The 12,455-nt window shown below is 43.6% G+C and overlaps 1 protein-coding gene across 2 annotated transcripts; it reads left to right on the plus strand.

Moving 5' to 3' along the window:
• The first annotated feature begins 639 nt into the window (after positions 1-639).
• fntb (farnesyltransferase, CAAX box, beta) lies at positions 640-12,077 on the plus strand. 2 transcript variants are annotated; one of them, XR_004575205.1, is made up of 12 exons: positions 640-869; positions 1,763-1,827; positions 5,022-5,094; positions 5,433-5,524; positions 6,316-6,462; positions 6,997-7,080; positions 7,310-7,396; positions 7,760-7,889; positions 10,260-10,392; positions 10,752-10,859; positions 11,097-11,211; positions 11,678-11,791. XR_004575205.1 is itself a non-coding variant. In XM_010894217.5 (12 exons), the coding sequence occupies exons 1-12, from the start codon at positions 771-773 to the stop codon at positions 11,798-11,800; spliced, it is 1,260 nt and encodes a 419-aa protein (XP_010892519.1). In that variant the 5' UTR covers positions 642-770; the 3' UTR covers positions 11,801-12,077. The 2 variants fall into 2 exon arrangements, 1 of the variants encoding a protein (XP_010892519.1); XM_010894217.5 differs by having other exon boundaries at positions 642-869; positions 10,752-10,863; positions 11,678-12,077.
• Positions 12,078-12,455: the final 378 nt, after the last annotated feature.

The raw sequence follows: 12,455 nt of genomic DNA on the forward strand, positions 1-12,455 counted from the left end.
TCCGCAGAGCCCATTATTTCAATAATTCATGTGGTTTTATTATTTTGTCGAACGACATTCTGTTGCAGTTTTATACTAGGCCAACACAAAATAAGGCTTATATCAAAATGTAGTAGTGTTCGTGTTTGTGTGTTTTTGTTTAACTATCTTAGTAAAACCAGGAAAATCATGCAAAGTGAGGACATTTGGCCGCACCTTAGTTTGACCTGAAACTTTATGTGATTTGGGGTTAAGTTTAGGGTTAGAAATATTCTTAGAATTTGGCTTAGGGTTACGTTTAGGCACAAGGGTAAGGTTATTGAGGTTAAGGTTAGGTTAGTGTTATGGTGTGAAAGTTAGAGAGAATACAGCTGGACTTCAATCTCCTGCATAATGTATGAACACATTAGAGATATATTTTGCAGATCTACATCGAATCTGAAAACAAATCAAACATTGAAAGACGATGCGTAGGCCTAGTGTTTGTTTTTCTAACTTTAGTTGTTAATTATTGAATTTATATCGGTATAATTTTCCATTACATGTTGACAATGTAAACAAATGAATAAAGCTCTTTACAATTAAAAGTGAATTGCGAGCGAGAGGGAGAGAGAGCGAGACGGTTGCGTTTTGGATTAAATTGTTCCATCTGACTTGCTGTATGCTTTTAGGAAACCCCGCCTACATAACGGAAGTAACTGTCAACCCAACCTGCATTTGTTGATAATACGATCAGAAAGGGATTTTAACTTCATACTTGTCAACTAACTCAATTGAGACATATAGCAATAATGGAAACTGTACCCGCACCGCTAAGGTGCCTCGGCGAATGTCACGCCGCGGAGAAGTTTACAGATGACGGGGTGGAGACGGTGACTTCAATGGAGCAGGTGAGATGGCCAGATTAGCCCTTGTCTTAGCTTTAATGGATAGCTAGCTAACATCACTTCCAGCTACACATTTGAGGCAAACAATTTCTTCCGCGATCATGAGCGAGTGTTTTTTAGACGTGCTTTTCAAATGACAAGTACAGTGTATTTTGACACACTTCGGTAAAGAAATTATGAATTTAAACAACTTTCACTTGCTAGATAATGTTGCTAGGTACCAGTTAGCATTAGTCCTACTTGTAATTACTTAGCGCCGTGTCTACTTAGTGTTTGCATGAGGTTCTTAAAACATGGATAGGAGGATTAACTACATGAATGTCCATACAAGAGGATCGGCAATGCATACCTCTTGATACGTGCTAGCAAATACGTATGTCTGTCAAGTTGTATTCTTATAAATTCTAAAGAGCGTTTCTCAATCTCCATGTCCACATTTCTGTTTTAGGCCAGCACAATAAGCAGTGATTCGATTAATGTAGGGCTTGATTATAAGTTAATTGGTTGGTAAAAGTAAAATCGTGTCTCCGTGGATTGAAGGGAGAGAAACTGCTCAAATCTTTCCATTCTGAAAGGACCTGATAATGTTTTGAATGCTAAAGAAATTATATCCAGGGTTTTGCTTCAATATGTTTTAAAGAATGACATTGTCTGTGTTCAGTTACTTACATTATCTTGTTTGGTTGACTGTAGTTATTTACACTGTCAGCACAGTTCTGATCTATCTTCCACTAATTGGTCTTTTCACATGAATTCGTTTTCAGACCTGATTAGTCTGAAGATCAATGAGTAAAACAAATATCAGATCTGGGCTGCTTTGTATAACCGCAACCATTAAAGCTCACATTTGTGTTTTGCTTTGTGTGCCTCAATCAAACATCTTTTATGTTATCCAGAAAAAAGTTGAACGCAGTATTCAAGAAGTAATCAGTGTTTACAAGCAAATGCACAGCTTTCCACAGTAAGTAAATGTTTGGCTTCATTATTTGGTTCTCAGCATGATCACAGTCTTTATCTTGTACATGATAGTTTGGCATTGTGTTGATCCTACTATACCCTGTACCAGAACAATTTCAAGTTGTAAGCCTTGTTTCATTTGAGTAAAAAAGCATTTAAAAATAAGACAGGCACTCGTCCAATTAATCTGCAGGATTCTTAATATTTCACCTGTCTGAACATACCCTAGAGAGTGAAAGCACAGTGAAATGGACCAGATCTAAGCAAACCCTAGACCCCTGAAACTTAACTCTGGACCTCAAGGACAGTTCAGCTCTGTTTTGTCATTGTAACCCTGTAATAAATGTCTTATTTAGACCTGTGACACCAGGTGGGTGAAATACATGTGTTGGACCAGCAAACCAGCAGGCTCCAGTCCTCATAGGTTAACAGTGGAGTACCCCCACTCCAGATCCAATACACATGCACAGGTGATAGGCTAACAGCATTACTAGTACAGGACAATCAGAGCAATGCTGTTTTTTTTCCTTCTTCACTCAAAGCACTATCCCTGTTTTTACTATTCTCTGACCATATTTACTAGTAGCCAAATTCAAGGAAACCGTCTGAAATGGGATGGTCTAACCACATTGGTTTTATAGAGATAGCAACTTTTTTTGTTGCAGACGGTTTTCATACGGTGCTTTATTGAATATACCCATCCTGACTGCTGAGTTAGTGGATATGTTTCAATGACTCTTACATTATTAGTCTAGATCAAAACACTCATCCGCTTTGTGTGTCTGTGTGTGTGTATATGGTTAACTGCGATGCTCGACGGTTCAGCCAACCCCTATTATAATTTCTGTCTTGATCATTGACACCATTGTTTTTTCTTGAACCACCTGATGCAACCAGCAAACTCCGTTATCAGACAGCGAATGACAGGTTGGCTCACTCAGGTGTTTCCACGACAACTGCTATAGTGCTGCTGAACATAGAGGCCAACTGGCTTTTGACAGACTGTATCAAATCAGGACAGAACAATGTCTGTTTGTTCAACATCCTGTCAACATTGATACATGATAACTCACCTTATTGGAACAAACGCAACATTACTCTTCTAGTCAGTAATAGTATTATTGTATAGGTGCTGTCTGGGATGATCATCTAAAATAAGATGTAGAAAGCTATATTCCTAACCCCAATATATTCTCACATACAGCTCCGGAAAAGATTAAGAGACCACTGCACCTTTTTCTTTCCTTTCCAAAAAAGTTGAAAATGAAGGTTTTGAGAGGGAACAGAGGCGTTCAATTTGCAGTGGTCTCTTAACTGTAACCCTTCTGTTCCTCACTCAAAACCTTCCCTTTTGACTTTTTTTGAAAGGAAACAAATAGGTGCAGTGGTCTCTTCATTTTTTCCGGAGCTGTATATTTGCTCACTAGTGAACATTTAGCTGCCTGAAAAGACCTTTACAAATGTAATTTTAAGGCAACAAAATGGGAAGACTGGAATGATGTCTGTTCTAGACGTCCACAGTCAAATAAGTGAGACAAACACATCTGAGTGAACTTTTTCTAACCCTGTTGATCCAAATGAGGTAGAAATGAAGTAGTCCTTAAGGCCCATATAAAGGGCTTGAATTATAAAGAAGAATGTGGTGAAAAACTGTCATGGCAAAGCAGCAACAATGGCTTAATTATTGATTTTTGGTGTGAAAAAAAAAATATATATATCATACCAAAAGCAATGACATTCTTTTTTAAAACTAGTCATGTACTTTTTTTTTTTTTTAAGTTCAGGAAAACATTGACAACATCTCTTCTGAATGTATACCCTGTATACATAATGTTTTGAGGAAGGAAATAAACTATTTTAACTAGCAGCTATACGTCTTCATTTGTCCTCAAGCAAGTTAGCTTAAAGACCCAAAGCATTCCAATCAGTTTTACCTACAGTACCGGTCAACATTTTTAGTACATCTGGGATTTATCTCTAAGCTATTTTAGCTTCCGTAACAAGTTGTTAAACAATATATGTAACTAAAGTCCTTTATATTGCGTTAATCCCGCCTATTCAGCCCTCTGTGCACACAGCACGCGCCCTCTGTCATGCCTGTCAGTGATGTTTGGACAGAATGATGGGACATTGTGTAAATCCAGACTTGGCCCGGCTCCACCTACAACTTGATTAACCATCCCAGTTCAAACCTGCATTCAAGTTTCAAAGGCTTCTGTGCCTAAAACACCTGTAATGCGTGAGGACTTGGTAAGCCTGTAATTGCTCTGTGGTGTTACTATTATGCAGTAAAACAATGGGTGAGAATAAAGGGGCAGCTGGTCCAAGAACAACTCCATGAAAGACAAACAGATCTGAGCAGAGTAGGTAGACTAATTACATCAGCCTGTACACACCTGTCTGTCTTTTCCCCTCTATCTCCTTCTGTCTATCTCTCTCTGTGCCATTTTCTGCCTTTCATAAAAAGGTTTTGAGAAACATTTAGCTTGTTCTGTATGTAGTCTACATTCAACGGGAAGGTTCACAATCAAACCTTCAGGCATCCTTAAAATATAAACTGTGGTGGAATCTCTGAGATCATTAATGAATCCCTTGTAATGGTTCTCCCAATTGATCTTTTAGGGTTCATTTTAGAGGGGGTAAAATAAACCAAAATGTTATTTGAGAACCTTTACAGTTGTACCCTCTGATGTTCTGTTTATCGTGTGTCAAAGCCAACATCCCTGGTACCTCTGTTTTTCTTTAGTATTGGGTCAACCAGACTCAAGCCACAGCAACCAGAAAATTAAACTCTTTTACATGACATGGCATTTCAGAAGATGATCTATTTGCTTTCAAAACAGAAGTTGACTTTGGGTGTTTAATTAGATAGCAAGAATATCACCATTCACCACCTGCCATGAAAAATACCCATCTTGCTCAATTGCAATTTTTATCTTCATCAATAAAAAAAATGGTACGGGCTAACTCTTCCCATTTCCCAGGTTTTTCCAGAGAACCATGTAGTAAGATTCCTGTTAATCAGGAGGGAATGAGAAGGAATCTGTCATTCTGGATAGAAAAAGAGGGATTTTGTGAAAGTTACCGAATATTTCAAATGAAATGCAAGAGATTGTGTGTGTGTGTGTGTGTGTGTGTGTGTGTGTGTGTGTGTTGGTTTTGTTGATGTATGCTGATCACGTGTGTGTTTCTCCTCAGACCCACTCTATTGCGGGACCAACACTATCAATATCTGAAGAAAGGTTTACGTCATCTGTCAGATTCTTACGAGGTACGTTGACTACTGTCAGGCAGACTACCCCAAATCACCATTATCCCAAGCCACTTGAAGGCTACATGACTAGGCCTCTTCCAGAGAGCCACTTAACACACTTAACCATGAAGCAACATCAATAACCTGAAGAACAGACACACTATCTACCATGACTTTGCTACTTCCTCAGACACTTAACCATGAACAAACACTATCTACCAACACACACACACCATGCTAGCGCTCCATTCATCCCTGTATAAGGGCTTATTGTTTTGTCCTCCGGGTCTCCAGAAGCTGCTAGTGTATTGGTGACTGATACGCCAGCCTATTGCCTTAATGTTTGTGTTATGTAGTGTTTGGACGCCAGCCGCCCATGGCTCTGCTATTGGATTTTACACAGCCTGGAGCTGTTGGAAGAACCTGTCCCCTCATCAATCGCCTCAGAGTGAGTCCACACACACACACACACACACACACAGGCAGTTCTGACTTTATAAAACCTTGTTTTATTTTACTCATAAGTTGGTTGGGATTTTTAAGTTGTTAGAAGTGCGGCAATCTTTTTTTTTTTTCTTTAATTTAAGTCATGTTGGTTGACCAAGAGCCTAATGACCAAATAATCTAGTCTACTAAATGGGGTCAGCCCTGACACACACACACACACATACACACACACACACACACACCAAGTTGTCCCCACCCCATCGTCTCAGAATGAGTTCAGCTACTACCAGAGTGTAATGTTGTCAGGCTCTCTACCTGGGACTAGTCTGGACAATATATTCCCCTGGTTGAAGAGAGCCAGCTCCTCACGCTGGCCAAGTCTCCGGTGCCCACCTGTCTCCACTGACACCAGCCAAGCCAACCCACCGGCTGGCACAGCCAATAGAACAATCACTGAGTGTGCCCACCCGAGCCGACCCCGCGTCACTTGTCCAATGAGCTACGCCGAGGACAGGGTGTGGGCAGGGACGAAGCCACGCTGGCCAACTGTCTGATGCCGGGCCCACCGGCTGGCGCTGCCCTGTCACCGCTCGGTGCCAACCTGAGGCCTGTGCGGGCCGGACGTTGCGGATTGGCTTCTCCTCAATCTGTGGCGTTGGCGTCTTGGACAAGGCCTGGCCTTGTGACCGTTCTCTGCTCGCTTAACACTCAGCTGCTAGACTCACCCCCAGAGGTCCATGTACAGACCTACTATATGATGATTTTAATGTGTGTGTGTGTGTGTCTCTCTAGTGTGTGTCAGTTCCTGGCGCGGTGTCAGACTCCTACAGGAGGTTTTGCTGGAGGTCCAGGTCAACACGCCCACCTGGCGCCCACCTACGCGGCGGTCAACGCCCTGTGCATCATTGGCACCGAGGAGGCTTACAGCGTCATAGACCGGTAGGGCTGCTGGAAAGACCAAAGGATGGGAGGAAGGAAACGAGGGAGGAAGCAAACAAAGAAGGAAGGAAATAAAAGATGCAACTAAATGGGGGTAAAGAGGGTTTAGCCCAGTGTGACGGAAATGTACAATCAGCCATCTCTCTCCATTCTAACTCTGTTTAGCCAATGTCAGCTGGTTCAAGGCCCCCTGGCCATGCTCCCCAGCTGTGGGTTCGGCGTTGAATGATTGATGCGTGTGCAGAAAAGGACATCCACACTTAATTCTCATTGAACATGTGTGGTTGGCAGGGCATAAGCACAGGACAAAGTCTATCTGTAAGAAACACACACTATCTGGAAAGCTTCTGTATAGTGATCTAATGTTTTAAAATAATCTTTTTTTTTTTTTTGGGAGGAAAACTGTGCTTTAATCCTTCTGGGGTTCCTGCAGTACTGAGATCATTCTGAAGTAAAAATGTATTTCATGTTGGAAAAATGCCTGTGCTGTATATTTAAAACGGTGCCAACCCCTACGCTCCTCTCTCCTCCCAGAGAGAAGCTGTTGTCCTTCCTGTTCTCTGTAAAGCAGCCTGATGGCTCCTTTGTGATGCATGTGGGAGGAGAAGTGGATGTCAGGTGAGAGGGACATTCATCGCAGTGGTTTCAGAGTGACTGCAGAACAGCTGAGACAACGTGACAACAAGGGAGCACTCTTGCCTCTGTGTCTTCATTCTGTTATGGGACTTTATCTGTGTTTCATTTGGTTTTAGGATTTTATTTCTGCGTTTCATTGTGGCGTCGGAGCTTATTCATCTGTGTTTGGTGGTGGCGTTGGAGTTTATTCATCTGTGTACCTGGGTTTCAGGAGTGCGTACTGTGCTGCGTCGGTGGCGTCTCTCACCAACATCGTGACCCCGTCTTTGTTCCAGGACACACCGATGTGGATCGTCAGGTACCACACCAAGCCCAGTCGGTCCTCTTAATCCTGAAACACAAACCAAAACACCGAACCTAACCCATAAGAACACCGAAGACAGGACTGGCAAGAAGTTCTGAGTTTCACCACATGTTCATATAACATCCGGACATTTGGTTGAATCTGGTCCTGTAAGCACACGAACACACAGAGCTCAGTCAGCCACGCCACTCGGTTCATTTGGTAGTAAACCACTGAATCAAATGGAGAGTGTGGTCACTTGTGTTTCGTCGTCTGTTCGGATATGAAAATAACTTTGTAGGGAGAACGTGTTTAGAAAGGACATAAGTGCCCACTCACCTTTTCATCGCATGTTGTTTCCAATCTGCCTGGGTCCAGCTGCCAAAACTGGGAGGGGGGCCTGGGGGGTGTCCCAGGACTGGAGGCCCATGGAGGGTACACATTCTGTGGGACGGCTGCCATGGTCATCCTGGGCAAGGAGTTCATGCTGGATCTCAAGTCTCTGCTGGTAAGTCCTCCACTCACCCTACCTGTGTGTGTGTGTGTGTGTGTGTGTGTGTGTTTTGGTCGTACGCTACTCCTCTACGAATGACAGTAAGCCCAGTGCTCCAGGTTCCTTGGTGGTCTGAGGCAGTCCGATATGTACTAAAGCCTTGTCCTCCACATCCAATGGCAGTCACCGGTCCCCAAGGCCTTCCAGCTCTCTCACGGAGCAGAGGTTTGACCTGGGAACCGACCGCGCGAGTCCAACCTAGCCCCCAGCTGAATTTATCAGTCGGGGAACTGACACACAGCGGTGAACATTACGAATGACACCTTAAGAGTTACCGAACGTAAGGCGGAACGACTCGAGGTAGGCCCAGATACAGCAAATGACCTAGACTGAAGTGACACATAGGAACATGGGAAATACTGAATGAGTTAAAAGCAGCAGTGAATGCCTGTTGATAACGGTCGGGGCACCGTTGTGGGCCTAGGACCAGAGCGTAATGAGGGGGATGTTATCTCATCCGTCTTGGTCCAGGAAAACTAACCAGCGGCTTGATTGTTGAGTGTCAGAAGCCACATATAATGAGCAATTAGTTGCCTGCTGTGCGTGTGTAGATGTGTTTACACTCTCCGTCCTCACTTCTAAGGTAACCTTTGACCCCTACCCACCACAGTACGCCGCACAGAAGTTCATGGGCTGTATATACTGGTGTTCCATGCACCGTGTAGCAACGAAGGGTTGTCAACTGATATTTTTCCCCATTTGAAGCAAACCTACCAGGGTCTGAATGGAGACTCCAGGTGGTAGACGGTTACCTCCAACACAAACAGACAGTAGGAACATCACTGCAGCTTCTGTCATCCACAAGTCCAGAGTCCAACACACCAAACCTAACCCCTAAACCTAAGCTCTAATTCTTAACTAATTATAATCATTTCTTACCACAAGCCTTACAGGGCCTTTTTATATTACAGTATTTTTCCAAAAGTCAACAAATAATACATGAGCCACTAGAGTGTATAGTGAACTTTCAGAAACTGCTCTGTCGGGCGGTTTTCTTAGGTTTGTTAAGGTGCAGGAAGACACAGGCATTTTACTTACTGTTATTATTAGTCTTTCTGAAGCCAATTATATTTTATGCTGACTAAATTACATAGGTCAGGAAAGGTTGTCTGGACTGTGGACAATGAGCTGGTGAAGTTGGACACAAACCGCTAGATTCCTGCCCTCAACCCTCTCTTGGCTTTTCTTACGTCTCGTGCCAATGTAAATGGAAACATCATCTGTTTACTTTCTCCCATAGTGTAGAAATGGCCAAAGATAGGAAAAACAAGTACGCATATATACACACAGCAACACGCATACAAATGGCACAAGTCTCATAAAAGAAATCTGACACTAAGAAATGTTTGTTTGGGCAGTGGTTAGCCTTAAAGAAACATCAAGTCATAGACACTAGGCAACCATCCACAGTCACACTCCAGGCTAATGTGCCAGTGATGATTTGGCCTCACAGATGTTGTACAACATAGAGAACAATAGATTTTTTTAAAGCAGCAACCAGAAGCTTCTGTCCCAGCTGTTTCAGAAAAAGCCAAGGGATAGGGCTGTAGATATTAAACCCTATCAAATCCAGACTTCAGAGATGGTGTTCTAGAAATGCATTGCTTTGTCTAACATGTAGGGAACACAACTGTACAACCTCATCCAAGAATTGTCATGAATTTAAGCAATTTGGATTAACATTTTGGCTAAATTATATTATAGGGCACCAGAAATTGTCTGTAGACTGTACTTTTGTTATAGGAATTATAGGGATGATGGCGTTTACAAATGTAGCTAGAACAGCCGAGTGGAAGATCCAAGAACGGAACCTTACATAGTGCCTGGAACGCAGTGTCATCCCGGTCTTCCTGGGACAATAGGCCCAGAACTGAACACTCCAGCTGGTATTTAAACAAATTCAATAATGACTCAGTCTAGTCCTTGTGGCTTTGGAGGGAGTCCTGTTAACCGTCGCCATGGCAACCGTGTCCAGCTTAGCCAATTTGCAAATACATATTCATAACGGCCCCTTCTCTCAGGGCTCTCGTGGGATTTTACAATCTGGCTCATTTCATGAAGGAGAAAGAGCTTGATGATACTAAGGCAGAACCAAGTTCTCACTGTGCACACCGCATTGAACTGTCTGGCAGCTTTGTAAGAACTGTCTGGAAGCTGAGAAGCAGCTTCGTAGGAACCCGCCTATTTCCACACTGTATGGCTGGGAAAGTTAATCAAATGGCCGTTGTTTCATCATAATAACCCTCTATGTATTACAAGCTTCTTACTTGCTCTTTCTTCATCTTTTTGCTATCCTTCTCCCTCTCTCCTCCTGCCCTCTCCTAGCGCTGGGTGGCCAGTAGACAGATGAGGTTCGAGGGAGGCTTCCAGGGTCGCTGTAACAAACTGGTTGACGGCTGCTACTCCTTCTGGCAGGCTGGCCTGCTGCCTCTTCTTCACAGAGCCCTGTTTAAAGAAGGTGAGCCTCATATAAATGACTGCAGGACAGAGCAGGCCAAGGGTCCCTTCTACACAGAGCCCTGTTTTAAAAGTTAGCCTCATATAAAGTACTGTAGGCCAAGGGCCCCTTCTACACAGAGCCCTGTTTAAAGGTTAGCCTCAAAGTACTGCAGGCCAAGGGCCCCTTCTAAACAGAGCCCAGTTTAAAGGTTACCCTCTCAAAGTACTGCAGGCCAAGGGCCCCTTCTAAACAGAGCCCTGTTTAAAGGTTAGCCTCATATCCTTAAACTACACACTCCGCTACAGTATGGCACTACTATGGGAGGACACTGAGGACAAATCAATAAGCGCTCATGTATTAGAGTGCTGTGTTTGTAGGGGACTCGACGCTAAGCCTGGAGAAGTGGATGTTTGAGCAGCAGGCCCTGCAAGAGTACATTCTGCTGTGCTGTCAGAACCCTGTTGGAGGACTGCTGGACAAGCCTGGCAAGTGTGTAACAGACAACTTACACTTTCTTTTTATAAAAAAATAAGTGTTAACCCTATTTCCCCCCCAAAAAATGTAGAAAATTGTAAAAAATAAAACAATATTATCCAATCTGTCGACTAGTCACCTTAACCACTGGTTATAAGATTTTACAGACACGCGCAGCTACAGACCATTTCTGAAAAGCAAAACCTGTGATTATTTGTGTTTGGTGAAGGCTTTTATTTCTCCCACAGATCCAGAGACTTCTACCATACATGTTACTGTCTGAGTGGTCTGTCTGTAGCGCAGCACTTCGGCAACATGGACCTACACCACCAGCTGATTGTGGGCCAGGAGGAGAACCGACTGGTATGGTTTCTTTAGACCTCTCATGGAATAATCCTACCGTCAATGTTTTATTTGAAGAGGTAGAGAAAGTATGCTAACCAGCAGACCGATTTGTCATTCGTAGCACTGTTGGGTGGCCCGGCGAGCAATGGTCTTATTGTGTGTGCACTGACCACAGCTAAGTTCAGAAGGACTGTACTTTAAATCGTTTATTAACTTGTTTACACACTCGATTTTCTGAATCTGTGGGGTTTGACATTTTTGCACCAACTAACATTTCTTCAAATGTTTCTCCACCAAAAACATTTGAAGAAAAAACATTTCTGCAACCAACTTACAACCTACTGTGTTTTAAGTTTCTCTTAAATCGTCATCATCGCAGCACAAGTGAATCTCTATTTGACAGGGTTGTGTGTGTTCCTCTCGGCTTCGTCCCCCTCGTTCCTAACCGACGCTCCGTTCTGTCCTCTGCCGTCTCTCCCTGCAGGCACCAAGCCACCCGGTCTACAACATCTGTCCAGAGAAGGTGGCCCGGGCCATTCAACACTTCCACCAGCTGCCTGTCCCCATGGAGAACCGAGGCTCGCCGGCCTCATCCGACCACTCCTAGGGCCCACGGCTCACGTTCGTCAGCAGCGTTCGGGAGGGGATTGTAGCCCCTTTCGAGTAACTCTGGCTTGAGGTTGAACTGGCCAGTAAGCACTGACACCGGGTCAGATGTCTGTCATCCCCAGAGGTCGGGGGGGGGTTGGGTCAGTCAGATGCCAGACCTGTGGGTTAGGCGGGTGGCCTGTGTGTTGCTGTAGTTACTGGTCCTCAGACAACTGAAGGATTTGGAGGAAGGGGTGAAAACCGTGTCTGTTCAAATAAAGGCCTAAGTAGAAATAGCTGGGAATCTGGTGTGGTTACTTGCTGCAGTTTACTTCTTACTGGAGGGGTGTGAATGGTTTTGGGGATTCGTCCCTACAAACAACCACCTGGAACTTGAGACCAAACCTTTAACATGTACATGGCCAATATACCACAGCTAAAAGCTGTTCAGATGCACAATGAATTGCAGATAACCTGGACACAGCGCTTGGGCATTGGTAAATTGGCAATATACCACAAAGCCCCGAGATGCTAAACTGCTTTTATAAAGCAGTTTCCGGAGCAATTATAGCAGCAAAAAGTGCAGTGATGTCATACCTGTGGTATACATTCTCTTATAAACTAGGTGGTTTGAATACTGATTGGCCAATAATCTTGGTATATGAGACCGTATA

The sequence above is a fragment of the Esox lucius genome, chromosome 23, assembly GCF_011004845.1.
Source record: "Esox lucius isolate fEsoLuc1 chromosome 23, fEsoLuc1.pri, whole genome shotgun sequence".
NCBI classification, from domain to species: Eukaryota; Metazoa; Chordata; class Actinopteri; order Esociformes; family Esocidae; genus Esox; species Esox lucius.

Coding starts and splice junctions, on each gene's coding strand:
- fntb (XM_010894217.5), top strand. CDS start 771: ATGGAAACTGTACCCGCACCGCTAAGGTGCCTCGGCGAATGTCACGCC. Junction 870..1,762: donor CGGTGACTTCAATGGAGCAG/GTGAGATGGCCA, acceptor TATGTTATCCAG/AAAAAAGTTGAACGCAGTAT. Junction 5,095..5,432: donor ATCTGTCAGATTCTTACGAG/GTACGTTGACTA, acceptor TGTGTTATGTAG/TGTTTGGACGCCAGCCGCCC.